Below are 26240 nucleotides of genomic sequence, written 5' to 3'. Positions count from 1 at the left end.
CCACTGTGTACTCAGTTCCTATGCTAGGTTCCACTGGGAACACAAATAGTGCCTGTCTATAATAAACTAATACTCTAAAGGGTCCCATTACTTAAAGTCAGTCCTGGAATCTGCTGCCCTCCCCTCTCCCCCAACAACAATGACAAAACCTGTAACCCTGAGCTAGATTCTCTATTCTGGACAATGTGAAGTCCTAGAATGTTTATAGATCCCATAGGTCCAAAAATAAAGGATTGCAGGAAAGTAGGTTTCCTAAGGCATTCCAATTGAGGAGTTAGTTGCCAAGTCAGATGCTTGAGCCTCAGCAACTGCCCACACTTTGGACACTGTTAAAAATCTGCTTCAGGCTCAGAGGATTGACGCTGTCCCTGGTCCTGCCCAGAGCAGGTCTGCAAGGGTGAGATAGGCTGCCCCCAAATTGCCTGGTCCAATTAATTCAAGGATGAAGAGAAGGAAGTTAAAGGATCTAGACCTTGATCCCTAAAGGTAGGGCCCAGAAAAGGGACCCTCCATAAATACCTCCCTTACTCAGGGCATCTAGCACCCTTTGAAAGATGTAGTAACTTCTCTCTCTCTCTCTCTCTCTCTCTCTCTCTCTCTCCCCTCCTCCCCTCACAAAAACATACATACATGATATACAAATGGAGGCAAGCAGACACATACTCCCGCCCACATTTTCACCAAGCTCCCCTCTCCCTTATCCTGTTTTCAACCAGGGGCTGTCAATCTTGGCTGCCTGTGCTGCCCTCATTCCTTCCCATCTGCTCTGGAGCTTCCCCCTCTCCTAGCCTCACTTCCCCAGGGAGCAGGGGGCGGGGCACCTGAGTCTACGATCCTGTTTCTCCATTTTATTGATCCAGCTTGGAGCCTGAGCTACTAACCACCTCCTTTATCTCAGCTTCCACTGTCTTTCCCTCTGAGCACATCAGTCCTGTGCTCATTTCTCCTTTTCTCATTCCTTGGAGTTCAGTCCTACATTCCTAAATCAGGGCCCTAGGCAGAGTCTACAGACTGTTTAGAATGAATTAAAAGCGATCTTGGAACACAGTACAGAGAATGTCAATGCTGGGTAAGTCCCTACAACAATGACTATCAGAACTGTTCCAGGACCCTTAGTATATAATGTCAGAACTAGAAGGACACTTAACACACACAATGTCAGAGTTGGGAGGACTCTCAGAACACTGAATATCAGAGCTGGAAGAGATCTTATTCCTTTTTTTATAAATAGGAAGTGTCGAGATGAGAAAGAATTTTTCTAAACCCCCAGAAGGAAGTGCTAATACAAAGGGGAAGACTCTATGCTCGTGGGTGGGGAGAAGGTTGAGCCTGTTCCCCCAGCCTCCTCCATAACCGTTCCAGCTCTTTGGTATTCTGCATAGATGTTCTTCATGCTGGGAGGGGCCAATATCCATGCTGGTATGTTGATAGGGGAGGTGAGGGTGGGGGAAGGAATATTCCCTGAACGAGGCAGAAGAGGCTGGGGAGGTTGTGAGTTCTGGGGTGCAGACTAGGAGAGCCTTCTGGAGGCACTTCTCGTCCCTGATTACTTGGGGGATAGAGAGCCAACTGTAACTGAGTGAAGTCCCTCTAACGGAGCTCTGTCTGGGGCGAGGATTAGTCTGAAAAGGACCTGGGTCTATTGGCTGTAGGAGCTGGGAATTGCTCTGTCCCAGCGGGGCAGGGGGGTGGGGCACCCTATCCCAGAGCGGGCCGGGAGAATGGGGACCTGGAAAGGGGGGCTGCGATACCCCCCAACTCGGTCCCCTTCCCCCTCCCGCGGCTGCGCGCTGAGGCTTGCAGCGCTGCTCGGCATGACATCATCCTGCTCTGGGGGCCTTCCGGGAGGGGGGCGAGCCGGGTAGGAGCGGCCGGCAGGCTGGGGAGGTGTGTGGGGGGAGAGGAGGGAGCCGAGGGGAGCGGAGCCCTGGAGGCGCACTAGGGCGCAGGCGGCCCGGCCATGAGCAGCCGGGCAGGCCCGGGCCCCGGCCCCGGCGCCCCGTCTTCTCCCCCGCCCGCCTCCCCGGCCACCCCGAGGCCCGGGTCCGAGGCCGGGCTGGACGAGCCAGATGCCCCCACCACTTTCTGTAAGCTCCTGCCCAGGATGTCTCCATGGAAGTTCGCGGGCCCCGCCGCCTTTCTCAGCCGCAGCCCCTCCAGCGCGGGCAAGGAGCTGGCCCCAGCATCGGCCACCAAGGGCGGCGGCCTGGAGGAGGTGTCCGCTCCGGGATCCGGGACTGGGCCCGGCCTGGCCGCGGTGCTGGGCGCCTGCGAACCCGTGTGCGCCAGCCCCTGCTCTTTGCAGCTGATGAGCCGCTGCCGAGGCACGAGCGGGGCCCGCCAGGCCGGGGCTGCGGCCGGAGCGCGGGGAGTTGGGTCCGGGGCGCGACCACCGCTGGCCGGCGACGAGTGGAGTCGCAAAGGCAGTTTTATCCACAAGCCCCCGCAGGGCTGGCTGCACCCGGACGACAGGGTCCTGGGGCCCGGGGTCTCCTACATCGTGCGGGTGAGTGCAGCCGCCCCCACCCTCTTCTTTCCCTCTTCCAGGACACTTCAGCCTGGCGATCGGCTCCCCCTTTCCCTAGCTTGGACCCTTAGAATCATGGAGAGTCTGGCAACTGTCACATCTGAATGAGACTTTAGAGCCATATAGTCCAACTCCCATAAAAAAAAAAAATTAAGAAACTAAGGCCATGGAGTGGGGGCCGAGTTACTGCAAGCCTTACTGCCCATTCGAGTCTTCCCCTATACCCAGGATCCCCAGAAGGCCCTCCCTCTTGCCCTTCTCTCTTCCCCTCTTCTCCTCTCCCACGGTCTAACCCTCAGAGTGAAATCTAACTCACCCCAAGTTCCCACGGTGTCACGTGGGATGAGAGGACACCCGGGAGTCTTTTGATTTCACTTCCCTACAGGTATTCTCTCCTCATCTCAGATAGGTCTGGAAAGAGAGAAAATCAGAAGGGTGTGGCCGCAAATCAATCTCATTGGGGCATTTCAGAGTCCCCCTTCTCCCTCCTCCTCCCCCCACCCCCCCGCAGAAATACCCCCTTCAGGTCAGAGTGCCTGTCTGTGAAGGTGAAAGATAGGGCAGAGGAGAGAAAAGACAGAAGGATCTAGGTTAGAACCTTCCATCGTTCTTCTCCCTGGGAATCTTCTTATGTGATTTGGGATTTTCCCAGCATGCCTTCTTTGATTACCTGCCTCCCTTTAACTTCATTTCAACAAATATTTATTGGATATCTGCTTTACACAAAACACTTGGGTAGATGAAAACAAAACATGAACCAGTCTCTTCCCTTAAGGAGCTCGTTCAGTCTTGAAAAAAGTTGGGTGGAGGATACTCTCTCCCTGGTGACTCTGAAAGCCTTGGTTTCTGGGACCTGGAAATAAGAACTCTTGGTTCTTTGCTTGGTCATAATGGTTCTGGCTCCTGGGAATCGATCTAAGCTCTCTCAGGATGGTTTGATTACTCAATTTTTGCAAATAGGGAAGGTCATAACCCACATCTCTTCAGTACTTTTGTGATTTGATTTCCTCTTCCCCCAAATATCTGGTTAAGTTTTTTACTTTATCAGATCAGGACGCTGAGTCCCACAGAATGGTTGCAACTTGCTTGGTATCAGAGGTGGAGTCAGACCTCAAATCCAGAGCTCCTGATTTTCAGCTCAGGGCTATACCCTGAATTAAGGTTTTCCTATCCTAAGAGATCAGGAAGCTCTTTTGTTTGCTTGTTGTGGTTGAGAGAGGGATTGTAGCAGATAGTGGAGAAGGAAAAGGATGGTTGAGAAGGAGATCTGGGGAGCTGCTTTCCTTTACTAAGTTCCAGCTAGTCCAAGGGGTGAGCAGGTTTTTAATCACATCTTCCAGGCTCCTCATTTCACCCTTAATTAATTTAGAGTCAGAACCCCTGGGCACTGCTCCCTTCCCAGATGAATTACAGGATGTGTGGGATCCTGGGTCAAAGTCTAACTGAATTGAAAGGGAAAAACAGAAGGCCTTAACCCTTTCTAGCCCTTGGGATTTCTCCAAAGAACCTTGAGAGAATCCACAATCCCCCATGTTTCTGGGGAAGTATTCAGAGTCCTAGATGCAAGGAACGTTGGAGTTGGGATGGCTCAAATAACATAGGATATCAGATCTGGGGAATTCCTTTTGTCATTATTCAGCCATTTCAATCATGTCCATTTTTTCATGACCCCGTTTGGGGTTTTCTTGGCAAAAATACTGGAGCAATTTCCCATTTCCTTCTCTCACTCATTTTATAGATGAGGAAACTGAGGCAAAAAAAAAGCCACACCATTAATAGGGATCTGAGGCCAGATTTGAATTCAGGAAAAGTCTTCCTGACTCCAGGCCCATCACTCTATCCATACTACCTAGCTTCTGGGGCAGGGACTGATGGGCAAGGGAGTGTAGCATGGCCCCCGAAAAGAAGTGTTCTTAGAACATGGAAGGAACCTTAGGACATAGAATGTCAGAACTGAAAAGGAATTTAAAAAATAGAATTTCAGAGGCTGAAAGGGACTCAGAAATCATCTGGTAAATCAATCCATTAATCAATCAACAAATATTCATTAAATTCACCACGTACCAAATCCTATGTTGTGGGCTGGAGATACAAAGACAAATTTCAAACAGTTCTTGCCCTCAAGAAGCTTATAGTACTCATATGGACATTTGCAAATCAAATGCAAGACAGTTTTGGAGGAAAGGGCAATAGCACCCGGGGATAGGGTATAAGGAATAACCTCCTGTGGAAAGTGTTGCTTGAGCTGAGTTGAACTGAAGGAAACTAGGATTCCAAAATGGCAGTGTGGCCAGGGAGTATTCCAAGCTTGGGGCACAGAAATGGAAAGGAAAGCTTGAAGGAAGATGGGAGATGGGGCATAGTGGGGAAACTGAACCTTTGTAAGGGAAAGGGACTTGACCAAAGTGGCATAAGCAGTCAGGATTAGAAACTGGGTCTCCCTCAGACTCTAATTCTCTGTCCTCCCCAGGACAAGGGATTTTGTTGGATGATATAGTAGGGTCCTATGCTAATTAGCTGAAGTCAATAAAACATGTATTAAGTATATACTGGGAACAAAACTTTGTGCTAAGGTCAGGGGAGGATAGAGAAATAAACAATTATGCCATCTTCAGTGTCAGTTTCAAAGGAGCTTTAAGTTCAGCTGTGAGATAAGAAACGCTTACAAACAATGATGATACAGATTAAAAAAGAGATGAACTAGAGTTAGTCTTAGCACCCTCCATGCTGAGTATTGGGGTTACAAAGAAAGACAAAAGCATGTATACTTATTGTGTATCTAATTTATATTTTAATATATTTAACATCTACTGGTCATCCTGCCATCTAGGGGAGGGGGTGGGGGGGGTAAGAGGTGAAAAATTGGAACAAGAGGTTTGGCAATTGTTAATGCTGTAAAGTTACACATGCATATATCCTGTAAATAAAAGGCTATTAAAAAAATAAATAAATAAAATTAAAAAAAAAAAACAAAAAACAAAGAAAGACAAAAGGATTGCCTCTATCCTCAGAGAGGAGAGATGACATCAATAACTAGAAATATAGAAAATACAGACTGAGTTGATAAAAGACAACATGGAAGGTAACGGCACTTAGGAGAATGAGGAAAGGTTCTGCAGAAGGCAGTAATTGAGCTGCAGTAATTGAGCTGATTCTCAAAAGAATCCAGGAAAGCTAAGAGAATGAGAAGAGGGACCATTCTAGACACGAAACATAAACAGTAAAAGTAAAGGTATGGAGGTGGAAGATGGAATGTTGTGTATAAGGGTAGAAAGGGTAAAAAAAATCAGGGTAGTTGGATCATAGAGTACTGGAAAGGGAATGAAGGATAAGAAGACTAGGAGGTAGGAAGAGGCAGACTAGGATAAACTTTAAAAGTCAAGAAGAGACAGCTAGGTAGTTCAGTGGATAGAGCACCAGCTCTAAAGTCAGGAGGATCTGAGTTTGCATTTGTACTCAGATACTTACTTACTAGCAGTATAAGTCTGGGCAAGTCACTTAACCCCAACTGCATCAAAAAAAAAGTCAGAGAGAGGTTTTTATATTTGATTCTGTTTATTTACTATTTGATCTTCCCTAGTTATATGTAAAACAATTTTTTAACATTTGTTTTTAAAACTTTGAGTTCCAGATTCTCTTCCTTCCTCCCCATCTCCATTAAGAAGGCACATGTGAAGTCATAAATATTTTATATCTAATTCTGGAACTAATAGGGAACCACTGAGGTGACCCAGACCTGCATTTTTGGAAGATCAGTTTGCTGGTCCAATGAAGAGTCCATGTCTCTGGGAAGAGACCTGAAGCAGGGAGGTCCATTGCAATAGATGTGAGATGATAAGGGTCTGAGCTAGAAGGGAGTGTATGTGAGGGATGATATGAAGGAAAATTGATAGGTCCTGGCAAAAGATTAGATATAAAGGGTGAGTTAGGTGTTGAGGATGACAACCAAAATATAGAATCTGGGTGATTGAGGTGGATGATGTTTTTCATAGTAATAGAAAAATAGGGAAGAGGGAAGCTTTTTATTTATTTATTTATTTTGCAGGGTGAATAAAGATAATGAGCTTTGTTTTGGATATGGTGTATTTGAGGTACCTGAAAGATCTCCGGTTCTACATGTCCTGAAGGCCATAGATAATATAGGACTGAAGCTCAGGAAAGAGACACATTTGAATATATAGATCCCAGAATCCTCTGCATCGTTAAACTTTTGGAAGCTGATAGCTCATCAAAGAAGATAGTATATATAGAGAAGAGGGCCTTGGGGGACACCCACAGTTAGTGGGTTTGGATGATGATTCTGCAAAGAAGACTGAGAAGTTGGAGGTGGACAAGGAAAGATTAGTGTCACAAAACCCTAGGGAGGAGTGAGAATCCAGGTTGGTGAGGTTGTTGGGACCTTACCCAGGTTAGAGAGGCTGTGAGTGGGACTTAAATGACAGGATTCTGTCAGCCAGAAACAAGGAAGGAATTTTTCGAGGTGTAGAAAGTGGCAGGAGCAAAGGCTTCCCAAGGCTGAAGACATTGTGACAAGATGGGGGATTAGGTGAGGAGTTCACTTTTCCAAGCATCCATCAATGCTTGGTTCTGCCAGCCCATCCAAAGACTCAGGATCTGGAAGTTGACTCTTTCTCTCACTCTATCTCCCTTAGTACATGGGCTGCATAGAGGTACTACGTTCCATGAGGTCCTTGGATTTTAACACCCGGACCCAGGTTACCCGGTGAGTGTTGGGACTCCTCTCTCCTGGGAGTGGGCTGGGGGTAAGACTGGCGGAGTAGACAAACCCATTGCATGAAGTCAGAGACTGAAGCCAAACATCAGAAAGGGGGCAGTTTGAAGAATTTTATACCCTCAAGAACCCCTAGTAATCCCTTATATTTTGTACAATGCTTCAAATTACCTGGTACTTGACAGTGTACTAAGTTTGTTACCATTTAAAAGACCTTTTATAGTCTGGAGAGCACTTTACAGCTTATAAAGCATTTTTTCCACATCCATTATCTCATTTGATCTTCACAGTAGTTCCATGGAGACTGAGCTAGGATTATTGTTCTGACTTAACATGGGGAAATTAAGTCTCAGTGAGAAAGGAAAGGACCATACAGCTCTTCAGGTACAGACTAGAATATGAGTGTCCTGAATTCCACTTGTAGAAGCAAGTATTGAATAGGTTTTACAATTGCAAGGGAGCCAAGAACAGAAAATGTCAGAGCTGAAAGAACCTTTAAAACATAGAACGTGTGAAGGTAGCAAAGAGACTTTAGAGACCATCTATACCAATCTTCCCCTTTTACAGATGGCTCAAAGAGGGGAAAGAGCTTGCTTAAAGTCACAAAGGATAGGATTCAAATCTGACCCCCAGGGCCAGAAGGTGGATAGATACACCTGACCCAAAGTGGGTGCTGTCCCAAAATGGGGTGTAATTTCAACCATATCTGATGGTTATTATTTAGGTAATAGCTGGGAAAATCACATCCTTCTTGAATCTCTTAGTTTCCTAAAGAGGTTGGACATAATGGCCTCTGAGATCATTTCTAGCTCAACATCTGTGATGTTGCACTCTCTTTCCCCAGTTCTTCCCCTTGCCTTCCCTTCCCTTCCCTTCCCTCTTTCCTTCTGTTTCTATTTTTTTTTTGTCTCTCTCTCTCTCTGTGAGTGGTTGTCTCTGTCTCTGTCTCTTTCTCACTTTGTCTCTTTCTGTCTCTGTCTCTTTCTCGCTCTTTGTCTCTTTCTGTCTCTGTCTCTTTTTCTCTTCCTCTCTCCCTCCCTTCCTCCTTTTTTCCTCTCTCCTTCCCTCCTTTTCTCTCTCTCTTTCTCCCTCCCTCTGTCTCTCTGTCTCTGTGTCTCTCTCTCTCTCTGTGTCTCTCTGTCTCTCTGTCTCTCTCTCTCTCTCTCTCTCTCTCTCTCTCTCTCTCTCATCCTCCCCCTGCCCCAGCACACCCAGACAGAGAGGTTCCTTGCCCATAGACCTAATGGCAAAGAGGGAAGGAGGAGAGAGATGATGGGAGGGGGGAAAGGCAGAGAAGGGCAGAGGTAAAGCAAGGGAAGCATACTGCAGATAAAAGGTGAGGAAAATGGAAGGAGACTGGGAAAAACTCCCCATTGCAGCAGCCTGAAAAGGAGGACATGGGCTCAGATCAATAGCTGTGACCCAGACTTGGAGAGGGTGGAGCCGCAGGGGGAGGGGTGCCTTCTATTATTTATCATCATTGCTGCCAAACAGGGAGAAGTGGTACTTACTTGGGGGGGGGGGGAGGGAGAGAGCCAGAAGGCTTGGTGGGAGTGCCTTTGGAGCTGGTGAGGTCAGCCCCAAGAGGGAGGGCCTGAGGTCATGTCCCCTGGGAATGGAGGAAGCCTGATCCTAAAGCGCTTCCTTTAAATGGAGCGTCTCTGTCAGACTCGAGGTCCCTCTCAGACTCGAGGTCCCTCTCCCTTCTTTCTGCTCCAGCCCCACGGCTGTCTTGGCGACCACTGTGAAGACACATGCAAGAACTCATCTAACAGCCTCAGAGCTTAGTCTGTTCTACACCTAGAATTGCCCCAGTTACAAGCCTCCATGTTCCCCTGTGTCAGGAGTTAAATCTCACAGGACCCTTAGCACCCATCCCCTTCACTGAGCTCTTCCATCCCCTTTACTGACCCTCATCCTCTTCACTGAGACCCAGTCCCCCTCACTGAGGCACCTTTCCCTTCACCGAGCTCCATCCTTCTCACTGAGCTTCCCAGAATGCCAGATGAAATAAGCCCTACTCAGCATATTCCACCAATGTCTTTCCTTGATTATTTCAGGTAAAGGGGAACCCACCACTTCTCAAGAAAGCCCCTTCTACTTCTGAATTTGAATTTAATTTGAATTGTTAGGAACCCCCCCTCTTAATTTACCCTAAATTTACTTCTCCACCCCCATTGCTTCTGGTTGCGCTCACTGGGGTCAAAAACAACAAATCTAATTCTTTTTCTGCAGGAGAGCCCTTCATATCCATGAATTTCCTAACCCAGCCACTACCCAAGGCTTAGATTCCAAAATCTTCTAGTCCCAGTCCTTTATCTTACAGTTAAATAAGTTGAAGTAACTTGTCCAGAGTTACACAGATACCAAGTGTCAGAGTAAGATTTGAATTTAGAAGCTCAGACTTCAGAGCTGGTACTCTCCCCAGCTTCCCTACTGTAACATGCTAGGTTATTGTGGTGAAAATGGCTTGTAAAAATGTAAAACACTAAAAATGTGAGGTGGAAGTTATCATCATCATCATCATCATCATCATCATCATCATCATCATCAGTGACTGCCCTCAACTTAAACCCTATAACCCTCCCAGCTGCACAGCCAGACTGGGATGACTTTTCCCCTTCCCTGACTCCTCCCCATGATCTCTCTCATGAGGATGCTCTCTCCTACAGGGAGGCGATCAATAGGCTTTACGAAGCAGTGCCTGGTGTCCGAGGTGCCTGGAAGAAAAAGGTGGGTGAAGCTTCAGAGAAAAGCAGACTCTGTTGTGGAAGAATAGATGCTGAGAAGGGTATGGAGTCCAGATAGAAAAATAAGGAATCAGCTACTACCTGGGTCCTGGGAAGGAGTTGGGCTGAGGGAGAAAGAAGCAGTGCCTTAAAGATATAGGTTCCCTTCATTCATAGCTGGAGGAGAATGCAGTGACTAGGAGGGAGTATCTGATGGGTTTGAGTGAGGAGCTATGGTTAGCTTTTTCAATATGGAAAGTTTCCAATTCAACTCTAGAATCCTGAGCTTCCAGCTTGGATTGTTCTCCAGCCCAATCCTTGGAACCCCTGTATTAAAAACAGAGTGCTTTTTCAGTCTCACACTTAGAACCCTGATTCTCAAAACTTGATCTTTCTCCAACCTCATACCTAGAACTTTAGTCTCATACCTGGACCTTTCTTCAAACTTTACATTGAGAACCATAACATTAAACGTGGGTCCTTCAGCCTCATACCTAGAATCCCCATTCATTCTCTCTCTCTCTCTCTCTCTCTCTCTCTCTCTCTCTCTCTCTCTCTCTCAAGCTTTTTATTTTTCAAAACATATGTGTGGACAATTTTTCAACATTAGCCCCTGCAAAACCTTGTGTTTCAATTCTCCCCTCTTCCTCCACCCCCTCCCCTGGATGGCAAGTAGTCCAATATATGTTAAACATGGTAGTAATATATGTTAAATCCAATATATGCATATATATTTATACAATTATCTTGCCGCACAAGAAAAATCAAATCAAACCAGAAAAAAAAATTAGAAGCAAAATAAAATGCAAGTAAACAACCACAAAGAGTGAGAATGCTATGTTGTGATCCATATTCAGTTCTCATAGTCCTTTCTCTGGGTGTAGATGGCTCTTCATCATTAAACAACTGAAACTGGCCTGAATCATCTCATTGTTGAAAAGAGCCACGTGTATCGGAATTGATCATCGTATAGTCTTGTTGCCGTGTATAATGATCTCCTGGTCCTGCTCATTTCACTAAGCATCAGTTCATATAATTCTCTTCAGGCCTCTCTGAAATCATCCTATTGCTTGTTTCTTATAGAATAATAATATTCCATAACATTCATATACCATAACTAGAATCCCCATTTTCAAACCTGGATCATTCTCCAGCCTTTCACAGAGAAGTCAGATATAAAACTGAACCCTTTCTCAGTGTCAGATCTAAAGCCCCAGCTTCAAAATTAGTCTCTTTTCCAACCTCATACCTAGAACCTCCAGTCTTACTCCTAGAACTTCCTAAAACTTCATACCTAGAATTTACACTACAATTACTAGCTACAAATTATCTTTCTTCTTTGACTCTTAGTTCCCTAATCGATATAAATTAGGATAATAATATAGGTTCTACCTACCTCACAAGGCTGTTGTGAAGAAAGCTTAAAACACTATGGAGATGTAAATTGTTATTATTAACTCCCCTCCAGCCCAAGCCTAGAACCCATCTAACAACTTCAAACTTTGGTCTCATTCACACCTAGAATTGTCCCAGTAGTTACACACCTATAAGTCCTGCTGTGTCTGGAGTTAAATCTTTACCTTAAAACTGAGAGTTGCTCTTCAACCTGAAACCAAGAATCTCCCATAAACTCACATGTTTCCCCGTCCTAAAAGCTAAATCTTGTTCCATTCTTCAAGTGAAAATTCTAAGCATCAATCCTTCTTATTTTCTTTAGAAAAATGTTGTATCTTCTGTTTTAAATCAGTTATTTCTACATCTCTCTCTTTCTGTCTCTTTCTCTGCATATGTGTCTATCTTCCTGTCGCTCTCCATGTCTGCCTGTTTGTTTCTCTTTTTCTGTCTTTCTCTCTTTGTGTTTCTTTCTCTCTGTAACTGGATTTCTCTCCTTGTCTCTGTGTTTTTCTGTCTTTCTCTCTGTGTGTCTCTGTCTCTCTCTCCTTGTCTCTTTGTATTTGTCTCTCTGTGCTTGTCTGTCTCTCTGTGTGTGTCTTTCTGAGTCTCTTTCTCTGTGCTTGTCTTTTTTTCTCTGTCTCTGTCTCTCCCTGTCTTCTATGTCTTTGTCTTTTTGTCTCTCTGTCTCTGTTTCTCTCTCCCACACACAAACACAGAGTCACACACTGTGGTAATAAAGAAAAGCAATTATTCCAAACCCATTAGTGACTGGATCTGACCGTATGCTACCTTCTTCAGTCATAATCTCCCACATCACTACCAAAGCATGGTAGTTCCCTCTCATCCCTTCTCTAGGGTCAGATTAATCATGACAATTACTGCACATGGCATTACTATAGTCACTGTCTCTATAGTTCCCTTGGCTCTACTTCCTTTGCCTTGCATCACTTCATACAATTTTTCCCATGGTTCTCCGAATTCCTCTGATTTGTCTTTTCTTATGGTGCAATAATATTCTGTTACATTCATGGACCATATTGCCTTTTGTCATTCCCCAAGCAACTGGAACTAGTTTTGTTTCCCAGTTTTTTTTTACTACCCCCCAGATCTTGTTATGTGCCTCTATCTCTCACAGCAGAGAGATGGTGAGACAGAAATACTGAATGGGGCACACATTGTCAGAAATAGTTGACACATTTGGTTAGTTTTGTATAACTACTGTTTTTATATAAAAAGGAAGCTTTTATTGGATGTGAGAAATTAAATGGAAATGGCATTAGCTTTTTTTAAAAGCATCAATAAAACATTTTAATACGATTTTTTAAAAAAGGGCTTTCTGGGAAAAGTTTGAGTTCTTTCATTCTATCTTTGACCTCTGTGAAATATATGCCTAATTGTGGGATCTTTTTTAGGACTTTTTCTCAAATAGTTCTAAATTGTTTTCCAGAATGCCTCAGCTCTATTTTTTAAAAATACAATAATAGTATTTATTTAGTTTTTTCAAATTTGCCAACATATGCTTTATAAATGTTATCTCCTATAATCCTTACATTGACCCTGTGAAGTCATTGCTATTAATCCCCCCATATTCTGTAGTCATTTTTCAGTCTTCTCTGATTCTTTGTGACCCAATTTGGGGTTTTCTTGGCAAAGATACTGGCGTGGTTTGCCATTTCTTTCTCCAGCTCATTTTACAGATGAGGAGACTGAGGCAAGCAAGGTAAAGTGCCTTGCCCAGGGTCACATAGCCAGTAAGTGTCTGAGGCCAGATTTGAACTCAGGAAGGTGAATCTTTCTGACTCCAAATCTGACACTCTATTCACTGAGCCATCCTGCTGCTCCTTCCTCCATTTTATAGATAAGAAAACTGAGCATGGAAAAAGTCATGCATCTAGTTGATCAGAGTCAATATCAAACTCTTTTGGATTCCCAGTCTGACACTCTATCCACTAGACCTCCTAGCTCATGCCTTTTATAACTTAACATTTTAAATTATAAAACAAATGTTAATAACAATCCACAATACAAGAAAACAAGAGTCACTGACATATGCAGCATTACACATCCATAGTCTCCTCTCTCTCCAGCTGAAGGATGGGGGTGCAAGTTCTCCTCTCTTATCTGGGGAAGAGATTGTTCATTTAAATTCAATGTTAATTTTATTGATATTTCCACTTCCCATATTGTATAGCTTTTGTGTATGTCATCTCCCTAGTTCTCCTAACTTTATTCTGCCTCAGTTTATAAGTCTTCTCCTGCTTCTCCAAATTCTCCACATTCATCATTTCTTAGGCGTTACATTCACGGACCACAGTTTATTTAGCCACAAATAATTGCCATTTCCCAAATGACTAGCAATCACTGCATTTCCAGTTCTTTGTTACCCACAAAAAGTGCTACTGTGGATATTTTAGCATATGTGGAGATTACCTTCCTGTTTTTGACTTTCTTAGAGACTGGGATCTCTGGGTCAAAGGATAGGGACAGTTCAATAACTTTTTTTTTTTTTTTGCCTACTTCCAAATTGTTTACTAAAATGCAATCTTCCTCTCCCATCCCGCCCTCCCCACAAACTTACTGTTTGCTATGGGTTAAACCTGACTCTACACCCTGGTCACTTCCCGAATGTTCTGGTCTCGTGCCCTGATGCAGCCAGAGTCTGCACCTGGCCAAAGGGGCATCCCTTCCCTTGTTCTGCAGGCCCCCAACAAAGCCCTTTTCTCCATCCTTGGGAAGAGCAACCTCCGTTTCGCTGGTATGAGTATTACAATCAACATCTCCATCGATGGGCTCAACCTTATGGTGCCCACCACTCGCCAGGTAAGCCCTGTGCCACCTGACTGCCACCCTCTCTCCCTCCCATTCCCACCTGCTCCATGCTCATTTCTTGGCTTTGGCCTGGGGGACGGGGGTGGGTGCCGAGCCAGAGCAGGCCCACCTGCTTCCTTCCAACTCACCTGTGGGTTTTCTTCTTCTTCTGTGAGGTTTGATGATCCCTGGGGGTGGAAAGAGAGATAAGGGCTGGGTGTGTGTGCACAGGTATGTACGTATATGGGAAAGCACTCAGTGCCAGCCAAACACTTATTACATGTGGGAACAGGCAACTCCCAGGTAAGGAAATTGCTTCTCTCAGCTGAGGAAAATTCTTTCATGAACATTCCTTTGCCTTAAAAGAGTGATGATGAGGGGGGAAAGGATTTTGGAGGTCACGAGCCAGTGTCTGTGTCAGGAACAGGACACGATCCCATGTTTTCCTAGCTTTAAGGCAGCTCTCTGTCCCCTAGGCCCCAAGCCTTTCCTAAGTATGGGACTGGATGGGGATAAGTGTGTGGCTGTGGACAGATATACATCTGTGAGTGTCTGTGCGTCGGTGAACGTGAGTGTGTCTCTGAGGGTCTGAGAGGGTATCTGAGTGTAAGTGTGTTTCAGAGTATATTTGAATGTGACTGAATAGTTGTGAATATGTCTGTGAATATATTTATGAGGGTCTATGGATTTGACTCTGAGTCTCTGTGAGTGTGTCTCTGAGTGTGTGTGTTTGTGAGTGTGTCTGAGTGTCTGTGCTTCTGAGGGTCTGAGTATGTCTCTAAATGTCTGAGTGTGTCTCTAGTGTCTCTGAGTGTGTCTTTGAGTGTGTTTGAGTATGAGTGTATCTGAGTGTCTGTGCTTCTGAGTTTGTCTCTAAATGGCTATATGTCTCTAGTGTCTCTGAGTGTGTCTCTAAATGTCTGTATGTCTCTAGTGTCTCTAAGTGTGTCTTTGAGTGTGTGAGTGTGTCTCTGAGTATCTGTGCTTCTGAGGGTCTGAGTGTGTCTCTAAATATCTGTATGTCTCTAGTGTCTCTGAGTGTGAGTGTCTCTGAGTATCTGAGTTGTCTGTGAGTGCCTTATTTTATCAGCAAACCTGAGTGTGCAAGCCCACTTTTCCAGATTCATACATGCTGTACGTATCTTCCCTTCTTGGGAGCTGTTTTCTGGTCTCCTGGAGTAAAGCATTAGGTTACATGATCTCTCAGGTTCCTCACAATTCCGACATCCCTTGACCTGTATCTGAATTTCTGTGTACATGAGGATTTGTATCACTGGAGACATAGCACATTGTAGGCTTCCTTCCTGGGTTCCCCAGAAGGTTTGGGCCCCGAGAGAAACTGAAAATAGTGGCCAGGAGTGGTTAGGGCTAGTTAAGCACTGGGCACTTGACACATGGTGTGTCCTGAATTGTGTGTGTGTCCTGTTTGTTGAATTGGATAAAATTTGGAACTGTTCCCCCCATAGAGCAGGTAGATGAGGTAAGGCACAGAGTGCTGGATTTGGATTCACTTCGAATTCTGACTAGACTCCATCTGGGCAGAGAGATCATTTAAACTTTCCTCATCTCTAAAATGGGCATACAAATAGCCTCTGTCTCCCATGGTCATTGTGAGGATCAAAGGATATAATATTTGTAATTCTTTAATTTGTAGTTCTAATTTGTAGTTGTTTATAACCTTAAAGTGCTACATAAATTATTAATAATTTTCCTCAGGTTCTCAGCAAGGGCAGGAGCAAATTTTGCTTTGGGAGAGTAGAAATTGCCCCTGGGAAGGGGTGAACGAGGTGAGGGAAGGCAGAAATAAAGACCAATGGGGGTAAAGAGCAGGAATTGCCAGGCTAAAGTCAAGCTGGAGTCCAAATGTGAATGTGAGCAAATTTTAAGCAGCAGAACACGTGTGTTAACCGGGAAGGGGCCTTAGGTCCAGTTCTCCAAGCACTGACCCTCCTTAGTTCCATCACTTATTTCTTGGTGTGAGCACTCGCACTTCCCAGAGTCCCTGAACTGAAGCAGGGAAGGAGGTCAGGCTGAGGGAGAGGAGTAAGGAGCCAAGCCCAAGCGTCTGACAGTTTACCAGGTGAAATTTTGGTGCTTTGGGGCCGATAGCTCAGAATCCTGGCTCCTTCCTGGCTTCCTGGTTTCCCTGTCCAGGGAGGAGGGTCCCTAACCTGTCCAAGGTTCACCCCAGGCTTTGCCCCTTGGGCTGAGCTCCCTGCTTCATTGTAACCCATCTCTGCCTCTCTGCCCGGGACAGATCATCGCTAACCATCACATGCAGTCCATCTCCTTCGCCTCCGGTGGCGACACGGTAAGCCCTACCCTTGAGGGGGGAGCTGGGAGCCTTCCTCTGGGGGGCAGCTCCACCCTACTCTTCTCCCTTCCTCCGTTCCCCTGCTCCCTCCCCCCGCCCAGGTCCTCCCCTCTCCTGTCTCCCATCCCTGCCACCACAACCCCTGCCTCCTTTTGCTTTTGCATCCAGCTGGACCCCTTGTTGCCAGGCAACCGCCTCACCAGCTCCCCCTACCATTGGCCCTGGCCATTGCCTTTGCTCTTTGCCAATTATCTTCCTCCGGCACCCCTCTCCCAACCCCGGGCCCTGTGGACCAGCCTCAGAACCCCAGGTTTCAGGGTCTGGGGTGGGGTGGGGGGGGCAGAAGGTCTGGGCTGTCTCTCACTGGGCGTCCTCCGTCTCTCCGCAGGACATGACCGATTACGTGGCCTATGTGGCAAAAGATCCCATTAACCAGAGAGGTGAGACAGCTCCTGGGTGGGGAGAAAGGGAGAGTGGGGCATCGGGGGCTGGAGGACAACTGCAGACTCCCCTCACTGTTGGAGAAGGCCGAGGGCCTTCCTGGGAGAGCTGGGGGAGGACTGGGTGAGTCTTGTCTCATGTCACATATTCCCCTCCCTCCCTTCTCCATAGCCTGTCACATCCTGGAGTGCTGTGAAGGATTAGCCCAGAATGTCATCAGCACTGTGGGCCAGGCCTTCGAGCTGCGCTTCAAACAATATCTCTACAGCCCCCCCAAAGTGGCCATTCCCCCCGAAAGGTAAAGGGGCCCTGCTCTGGTGGGACGTGGTGTAGGGGAAGGTGACCCGGGGGGAATCAGAGACCCCAGTCTGAGCGCCGGACCTGCCCCTGACTCACTGCCTCCTTGTTTCTATGGCCCAGGATGATGGGGAACGAGGAGTCAACTTGGGGTGAGGAGGAGGATATTACCGAACATGACTATTATAACAGCATCCCTGGGAAGGAGCCCCCCCTGGGCGGTCTGGTGGACTCCCGCCTCTGGGCGCCCAGCTACATCCACACCCAGCCCCCTAGCTCGGGGGCTTTCAGCCAGGTCAGGCTCTGCCCATCTTTCCAGGGAGTCTTGTTCCCCTGGGAAAAGGACTGCCATAGGGGTATCTTCCCAGAAGGCTAGGGACTTCAAAGACCCTTGCCATCTCTGGGGATCTGTGATGGTCCCAAAGGGATGACAGAGAAAATTGTGGTGGGGGGAGTCATGGTGACCTGTCCCCTCCATTAATTGGGGCCAAGGGGAGTTATAGAAGGGGAAAGGCTACCCTGGGAAGCCACTGATTTGTGGGGAAGATATGGTTCCTGTTCTTGGGGAATTTCTACTCCAGAGAAGAGAGGAAGCCATCAGAAGCAACAAGAAATCTATCTGTGGCTGTGGCTAAAGGGGGAGAGGGAGCAGGATAGAGGGGTAGAGGCCCGGCTAAGAGAGGGCTGGGGGGGGCAAGGAGAAGTGAGGAAGGGAATGCTGACGGCCAATTCTGCTTCCCAGCTTGGATCCCCGGCCCGGAGAGAGCAACGGAGTCAGGCTGGCCTGCACTGGGACCTGGGTCTCCCTGGTATGAGTCTCTGCAAGGGGAAGGAATCTGTACTGGGGAGGAGGATGCTGATGGACTGTGCTCAGATTAGCCAGGATAAGCTATGGCTGCCCTTCTATGCCCCCCCCCCAACCCAGACACACTTTGAGCTTACTATTTCCTACCCTTCTTTCCTGTTTTTTATCTACCCTCCTCCTTTCCTCCCTTCCTTCTTCCTTCACTCCTTTTTCCTTCCCTCCCTTTTCCTCTCTCCCTCTCTTCTTTCTTCCTCCATCTCTCTTTCTTTTTCCTTCCCTCCCTTTCTTCCTCCCTCCCTCCTCTCCCTTTCTTCCTCCATCTCTCTTTCTTTTTCCTTCCCTCCCTTTCTTCCTTTTTCCCTTTCTCCCTTCCTCCCTTCTTTTCTTTCTCCCTGCCTTTTTTCTCCCCCCCCCTCATTTTTTCTTTCTCCCTCTCTCCCTCCCTCTTTTTTCTAATTAAATCAAAAAACATTTAGTAAGTTCCTAATACACCTGGGGGGCTGTGCTCAGTGTTAAGGCTACAAAATGAAAAATAACATTTCCTGCCCTCATGAAACTTATAATCTAATGCTGGGGGAAATGCTGTAGATAACTAAGTACAATATATAATGTGATAAAGACCAGAGACAGCCAGACAATGCTCTCTAGGCAAATTTGAGGAAAGAAAACGCCCTTTCAGGTGGAGGTGGAGGGGGGGTAAGGAGGGAGAAGGAGGAGAGAGAATTTATAGAAGATTTATGCAAGAGATAACTGACCTGGGACTTGATGGAAAAGAAGAGTTTCACCCTTCCGGAGGGAGTGGGGAGGGAGTGCTTTCTAAGATGGGATAGGGCTAATGCAAAGTGGAGCTAGGAGAGGGTAGGATGAGGTTAGGGAACAGATGATTATACAGTTTGTAGAATGCTCCAAACAGAAAAGGGAGGTCATGTGGAACCTTGAATAGCAAGCTAAGAAGTTTTCTGGCTTCAAAGCCTGAGGGGCTGGGTTCTGGGCTGCCACTATCTTTGTGAGCTTCAGTGAGTGATTTAAGCTCTATAAAATAAGGGGACAGGTGTAGATGACTACCAGGGTCCCTTCCAGCCCTCCTTCCTTTCTCTCTCTCTCTTTCTCTCTCTCTCTCTCTCTCTCTCTCTCTCTCTCTCTCTCTCTCCCTCCTTTCATTTTTCTCCTCCTGCCCTTCTCTCAAATTCAGAAGACAAAATCAGAACTTAAAGCTAGGGACCCGCTTCTCCTGATTATTCTTCCCACCAAACTCAATGTTTCTCAGCGCACCCCTCAACCCTTCTGCCTCTCCCTGGTTGGCCGGGCTCCACTAAACTCCTCTGCATCCCCCTTTCCCAGGCCAGCCCTGTGATGATGGCTACCTGCAGGCAGACAGCCGGCCTCTGGGCTCCCGGGACTATGAGGAGCACATGTATGTGAACACCCAGAACCTGGAGAGCTGGGAGACTGAGCCTGCAGCCCCGGAGGAGAGCCCTAAGAAGGACCTTTTTGATATGAGTATGACGGGAACCCAGGCCTGGGTCTCAGAGAGCCCCTAGCTGTAGGGTCAATACAACTTCTACTCTGAGGAGGGAAGGAGAAGGGGGAAAGAAAGGGGGGAAGCTGCTCCTGTCTAAGGAGAGGGATAATACCTCCTCTCAGGGTGAGGACACAGAGCCTCTGTTCTCAGAGGACCTCTGACTTGACCTGAGTGACTGTCAGCCAGCTAGCATCTAGGCCCCAGCTTCTAAATTGTAGTTTTGACCCCTTGGAGGTCTCCTAACTGAATGTGAGAATCATGAAAATATGATTCATTGTCAGTAAATATTTTGCTTTGTATAAGTATTTTATATACCTATATATTCAGGGTTCCATAAAAATTTCTTGGGTGAAAAGAGTAGGAAAAGTTTAAGAAGCCTTGGGCTGGGCTGGGAGGGAAGAAGGATGGCTTTGTATTCAGCCTGGCCTAATGGGAGGAACCTAAAGCTAAAGGCAGAAGATCTGGTTTAAAGGCTAGTTCTTACTATTAGCTGACTGACTGTGGGGAGGTCCTGCCCTTTCCTGGATCTAGTTTCCTTCCTCAATAAAATGAGAGAGGGCCTAAAGGAACCTTAAGAACTCTAAAAACCTGTGTTCTTTTAATTTTCCATAGTTGGATGCCCTGTTCTAAGGGAGATGCAAATTTATAAAGCCTTTTCCTCATCATTTCTCTCACCCATGTCTCAGAAAATCCCATGAGAGAAGCAAACCCAAGATAACCCGTTCCTATTTCATAAATAAGGAAATTAAGGTCCCCTTACCCAGGCACACCGGGGGTGGGGGTGGGGGTGAGCCAGAGTCTGGAGCTGAGTGCCATGTCTTTGGGATTGCAGGGCCCTTTGAAGATGCCCTGAAACTTCACGAGTGTTCCGTGGCCAGCAGCGGGCCTGTCCCCATCGAAGACCAGTGGCCCAGCCCTCCCACTCGCCGGGCTCCCATTGCCCCAACAGAGGAGCAGCTCCGTCAAGAACCCTGGTACCACGGCAAGATGAGCCGGCGGGCAGCCGAAAAATTGCTCAGGACAGATGGGGACTTCCTGGTGCGGGACAGCGTCACTAACCCCGGGCAGTATGTCCTAACGGGCATGCACGGGGGTCAGCCCAAGCACCTGCTCCTGGTGGACCCCGAGGGCGTGGTAAGGAGGCCGAAAGAGACTGGTACTGACAGGCACCAGAACTTAGAACATGACATCCTAGAGCTTAGTTAAAAGACACCATGGAGATCATCCAGGCTGTTCCAGTTCAGTACCTCAACAAGCATTTCTTAAGCACCTACTGTGTGTCAGATACTGCCCCAGACCCTGGAGATACAAAGATATGAAAATCCTTCATTTCAAGAAAAGAGAGGAAGAGTTAAAAATGGGGGGGAGAAAAGGAGGAAGTGAGAAAGAGAGAGGGAAAGAGAGAAACAAAGACAGAGAAAGAAAGAGAAACAGAGACAGAGAGAGATAAAAAGAGAGACAGAGAGGGAGAGACAAAGAGAGAGATAGAGAGACAAAGACAGAGACAGAAAGAGAGAGAAACAAAGATAGAGAGAGACAAAGAGAGGAAGAGACATAGAGAAAGACACAGAAAGAGACACACATGGAGGGAAACAAAGACAGAGAGAGATACAGAGAGAGAGAGAGAGAGAGAGAGAGAGAGGTACAAAGAGAGAGCTACACATAAAGAAAAAGCATCTCAGACAACATATACACATTTAAGTATATTTGTATATTCACAATAAATATGACAATTTCACAGGAAGGGGCAGGTGAAAAGGGAGGGAGGGGGAGCTGTAAGATGACTCAATGATCCATAAGGTTTCTTCCATGTCTGAAATTCAGTGGGAGACGCCTTAGAACACGGCATACCATCTCATGTCAGAGCTGGGAGAGACTTTACAGATCATTCTGTCCAAATGGAGAAAATGTGAAAGAAAGGAAATGTGAGGGGGGGGGGGGGAGAACTCACACCGTGAGTCAGTGGTAGAAGAGGGACCAGAAGTCTCTGGCTTAGTCTGCCTGACCACGCTTCTTCCAGAAGACAAAGGCACTTTCAGGTCTAGCTAGGACTGGACCTTGTGCCATTATTATGGGGTTATATCCACGAACCTAAAGGTACCTCCTATCTGCTCTGATTGGGTGGGTGTCCAGCTGGTAGCTTTAGAACTGTGGTTTGAAAGGGATGTTGTGTGTGTGTGTGTAGGGGGGATGTTTGTCTGAGGAGGAAATTTGTGGATATTTTCTAATTCAGGACAGAAAGGGAGTTTCCTTTTGAACCATAGCCTAGTAGGCAGATTCCAAAGGCTGGTTCCTTTCTCTCTTCCAGTTTCTCCCCTCTGCCCACCTGCCCTCCAACAAAATCTGCTTTCCCCTTCCTGACCAGTTCCCTCTGTCCTGCAGGTACGGACCAAGGATGTGCTGTTTGAGAGCATCAGCCACCTTATTGATTACCATCTGCAAAATGGGCAGCCCATCCTGGCCGCTGAGAGTGAACTGCACCTGCGGGACGTGGTGAAGCGAGAACCCTGACCCAGCCCAGGGGTGTGTCCCGGGGAGAGGCTGTCCGCTTTCCGGGGGCCCTGGACGGGGCTGTTTAAAGAGAGACGAAAAGGCCAGGCTACAAGTGTCCTTTCCCTCACCCACTCCTCACATGTACTGCATCATAGAACATAAGGTTTTAGAGATGGAAGGGCTCTTCCAACAGTTTATCAGAACTGGAAGAGTTCTCAGAACATGAATGTCAGAACTGGAGGGCCTCTAGAACCTCGGTGTCTCTGCCAGAAACTCAATGTCAACTTATGTAGGTGGGCAGAAACGATCTGCTCCTGCCCTCTCTGGCCCTCCTTTTCTTTGTAAGATGAAGGGTCTGGATTCGGAGGCTCTTCCCAGTCTGACAGTGTATGTTCTAAGATCCCTTTTAGTCTAGACGTTCTGTGTTCGGTGTTCTAGGTCCCTTTTTGTTCTGAAGTCCTACGGGTCCTCTCCTCTCAGTGTCCCCGCTCCCAGATGGTTCCTTCTCCATCTGCTTGCCTGTGCTCACCCTTACAGCTCCAGCTCTAGCCCTCCCCGCCCTCCTTCTTCTTGAATGCGTACGTCTCCGCCCAGAACTGAGCCTGGAATTGCTGCCATCACCATTCGCCTTCTGAGTGAAGGACCGGCTGCTGCTTCTCCCTGGGCCAAGGGGGACAGGTCACTCTGGGTCTCTGGGAGCCCCAGCCTCCCTTCCTTGCCTTCATTCACCTGGCGTGAATGTGTTCATACCAAAGATGAAACTTTTTCTGACTTTTTTTTAAACAAACGAATAATAATAACAAAATGATGGACAACTTCCAAGCTGGTAACCTCATTCTCAAATGGGTCCGGGCTCCCTAGGAAATGCCGCCCACTTCTTGACTGGAACCCGCATTCTTCTTCTGTAAAATGTAGGTGCTCAATTCCTGGGAGGCGAGGTTAAGGTGCTTGGAGATCCTCAACCTGGATGGGGGCAGAGTCAGAGCTAAGGTGAGCTCTGATGGGGAGAGACTGGACCCAAGATCTTTGGCCCTGTTCTTGCCCAGACCACCCCTTCTTCTCCCCTCTTCCCTCCCTCAATGCTCAGGAACACTAGCCTATGAACTTTAATGGGACAATCTCTTTTGCTCCTTAGGGAAAAGGAGGCCATATGATATCATAGAACCTAGAATTGTTATGGACGTTAATAATGAGCTAATCTGAAGTCCTGGTAACCTTGGCATTTGGGAAGTGGGACTTAGGGCCTTCTGCTCCTCCATTTGTATCACTCCCAATCTTCTTTACAGACCCTACTAACTCATTCGAGGTTCAGATACTAGAGGATCCAGGGATGCAGGTGGGAAAGTCTCCCCACATCCCCACAGCAAGAAGAGCTCTTCTGAAAGAAGGGGGTCACTAAATCTAGTCCCCTATTTTACTGATGGTCCCACAGTAAGTTGGCAGCAGAGTAGGGCAGGAGGAGGTGGAACTAATTGACTGGATATTCCAACACTGACCACTGAACACTGAACACTCATTCCATCCTTCCCCAGTACTCCACGCAATGACCACAGCTCTCTCCCTCCGTTACCTCTCCCGAGATCTGGCATTCAGAATCTGTTTATAATTAAATCTGGGAGTGGCCAAAACTTGGCTTCTTTTACACTGAGTTATCCAGTCTGGAAAGAAGCTTCTCTTCCCACCTTCGGACCTAGAACTGCCAGTTCCAGGAGATGGTGACCCTAGTCCAGGAACTCTCCTCTCTAAGAAAGAAGTTAGGAAACTTCTCCCGGTCCACTCCCAAGCCCTCTGATAGGAGAAGTGCAGGTTGGGAAGGTTTCATTGGTGTGAGGAAATGCTTTCTCTGCATCCTCGGCTCAAAGAATCCCCTGCACCAATGGTGTCAACCTCAAAATAGAAATGGGAGCCACTGATTTGCAGGGATGGGGATCCCTGCAGACTGAATACTTAGAAGACCACACATAGGAACATAATCTCTATTTTGTTGTATTTTAATTTATTTTGTTAAATATTTCCCAATTGCATTTTCACCTGGATCCTGCCTCACTGGGCAATGCTGTGGGCTGCACCCCTCTGGCCCAGAGTACTGAGAGACTAAACAAAATGCCTCGGATCACCCAGCCAGTATGTCTCAGCAGCAGGATTTGAAACCGGGTCCTCTGGGCCACACAACTGGCTGTCTCAACTTCTACAGGCTTTGCTGTTCACAAATCACTGTCCTTACAGCATTGCTGGGGAAAGGGTAAGAGAATGAATTTTATGCCCATTTCACAGATGGAGATAACTGAAACTCCATTCTCACCTCAGTGAATCCTAGATCTTCTGATTCCAAAGTTCTGGGAGCTTTTTAGCATGGTAACTCCTCTATGGAGATCTTGGCTCAGAAGGCTTCTTAGGGAAAACTGGCCCTCCAAAATCTCCCTAATCAGTATTCATGGGGAAATCATCCTTTGGCCTAATTTCTCTCTCAAGGATGCCTTGGACTTTTGTTCTGACATGCCCAACTTCCCTCCCAAAGACTGCCCCAACTTCTCCCAAGAGATACCACAATTTCTCTTTTAAAAACCTTTCCTAGGCTAGCCAGTTAGAGCAGTGGATAAAACATTGGCCCTAGACTCAGGAGAAGTTCAAATTCGACCTCAGGCACTTAACACTTACTATCTGTGTGACCCTGGGCAAGTCACTTAACCCCAATTGCTCTCAAAAGAAACCAACAGAAAACAAGCATAAAAATCTTTCCCAACTTCCAAGAGGTACTAACTTTTCTCTGTGTTGTTGTTCAGTTGTGTATGAGTCTATAACCCTGTTTTACCATAATATACCAATACTGTCCATGGGGTCTTCTTGGCAAGGATACTGGAGTGATCTGTCATTTCTCCAGTACAGAAAGCCTGGCAGAGGTTAAGTACAGCCACTAAGTATGTGAGGTCACATTTGAACTCAGGTCCTTCTGAGTCTATCCACTGAGTCAGTTGCCTCAGTTTTTCTCCTGGACTACCCTGTATTCTAAGACACTCAAATTTCTCTTTCAAAAAGGGTTCTATTTCTCTCCAGAGACATTCTGACTTTTCTCTCAGACTCCCCAACTTCTCTCAAGGGCACTTCAACTTCTCTTTCAAAAAACTTCCTCACAGAAGGTAACTAATTCTCTCTCCCCGATTTTCTCCCAAAGAGTTCTCCAGTTTCTTAGCCAAGGCTATTTCAAATTCTCTCCCACTGTTACCTCCAACTTTTCCCCTCATTATGTTCTTCCACAAAAGCAGGCTGGTATGGTGAATAGAGAACTGGATGGGAGGTCAGAGAGAGCTGGATTCAAATCCTGGCTGATAAATATGAGTAATTCACTTACTCTTTATCCCTGGGTTAGAGGTGTCAAATACACTTCACTGGGATGTAACCCACAATATTCTCCTCTTGCTCAAACCAGATATAAATGTAATTGGGAAATATTTAATCAAATAAATTAAAATACAACAAAGCATAGAGAACATTACATTTAAAAACTAAGTCAATATATGGCTGCAGGGATCCTTATGTACTTCTATTTGAGGTTGATACCACTGCTACAGGTAGCTCTCTAAGATTATAACCTTCGAGAAAAGGTGCCCACCTGTATTATTAGTAAAAGGAGTTTTCTCACCTGAGAATGAAATCAACCAGGCTACCTTCTCTTCTCCATTCCCAGCTCCCACTATTCAAGGCTACTTGAGCCCAGCTGACCTTGGTATCCTGGAGCCCTTATCCTAATACTTGTTATCTAGCATTGGTTGGATTGGAACTCAGAGTCCTTCCCCATCCTCTCCCCCAGGTATGCTGCAAGTCCAAGGCCTAGATCTAGTCCCCCAGTTTGTCAGTGTATCAGCTGGGAGAAAGGAGGGAAAGGTGGGCTCGGTCTCCTAGCAATGGGAGGAAGAAATTTTATTGAAGGAAATCTAACAAAGCAACAGTTTCTTAGTCCCAGCACTTGCCCAGGGAATCTTAGTTCTAAAGCTGCCTTTACAAAAACCAGCTGTCTGGGTAGTGAAATGAAAAGGAGGATGGAGTCCCAAAGCCCCTTGGGAACTAGGAAAGGAGTAGCAGAGATGGTTCAACATTTGCCCCTCCGTGGCTGGGTCACAGTAAAGCAATTTGATAGATGAACAAACCACAGCATCTAAGTAGAACTTATTCACTCAAG

General features: G+C 46.6%; 1 protein-coding gene across 3 annotated transcripts; it reads left to right on the top strand.

Moving 5' to 3' along the window:
• Positions 1-1291: 1291 nt before the first annotated feature.
• On the top strand, positions 1292-25193 carry SHC2 (SHC adaptor protein 2). Of its 3 annotated transcripts, XM_031948260.1 has the most exons (13): positions 1292-1419; positions 2093-2506; positions 7180-7250; positions 9932-9992; positions 14084-14203; positions 16449-16502; positions 16894-16945; positions 17118-17244; positions 17367-17538; positions 17986-18052; positions 19390-19548; positions 20403-20704; positions 21953-25193. In XM_031948260.1, exons 1-13 carry the CDS (start codon positions 1414-1416, stop codon positions 22079-22081), a joined length of 1734 nt encoding a protein of 577 aa, XP_031804120.1. In that variant the 5' UTR covers positions 1292-1413; the 3' UTR covers positions 22082-25193. The 3 variants fall into 3 exon arrangements, with proteins under 3 accessions (XP_031804120.1, XP_031804119.1, XP_031804118.1); XM_031948258.1 differs by lacking the exon at positions 1292-1419 and having other exon boundaries at positions 1711-2506; XM_031948259.1 differs by lacking the exons at positions 1292-1419; positions 16449-16502 and having other exon boundaries at positions 1708-2506.
• The last annotated feature ends 1047 nt before the right edge of the window (positions 25194-26240 follow it).

The sequence above is a fragment of the Sarcophilus harrisii genome, chromosome 1 (genome assembly GCF_902635505.1).
Source record: "Sarcophilus harrisii chromosome 1, mSarHar1.11, whole genome shotgun sequence".
Classification (NCBI taxonomy): domain Eukaryota; kingdom Metazoa; phylum Chordata; class Mammalia; order Dasyuromorphia; family Dasyuridae; genus Sarcophilus; species Sarcophilus harrisii.
Note: the sequence above shows the minus strand (reverse complement) of the source record. Positions and strands in the feature narration are given on the sequence as shown.

Excerpts from the sequence above, each read along its gene's own strand:
- SHC2 (XM_031948258.1), top strand. The coding sequence starts at position 1,961 with ATGAGCAGCCGGGCAGGCCCGGGCCCCGGCCCCGGCGCCCCGTCTTCT. Across the intron at positions 18,053-19,389 it reads CTGGGACCTGGGTCTCCCTG|GCCAGCCCTGTGATGATGGC; the intron begins GTATGAGTCTCT and ends CCCCTTTCCCAG. Across the intron at positions 20,705-21,952 it reads TGGTGGACCCCGAGGGCGTG|GTACGGACCAAGGATGTGCT; the intron begins GTAAGGAGGCCG and ends TCTGTCCTGCAG.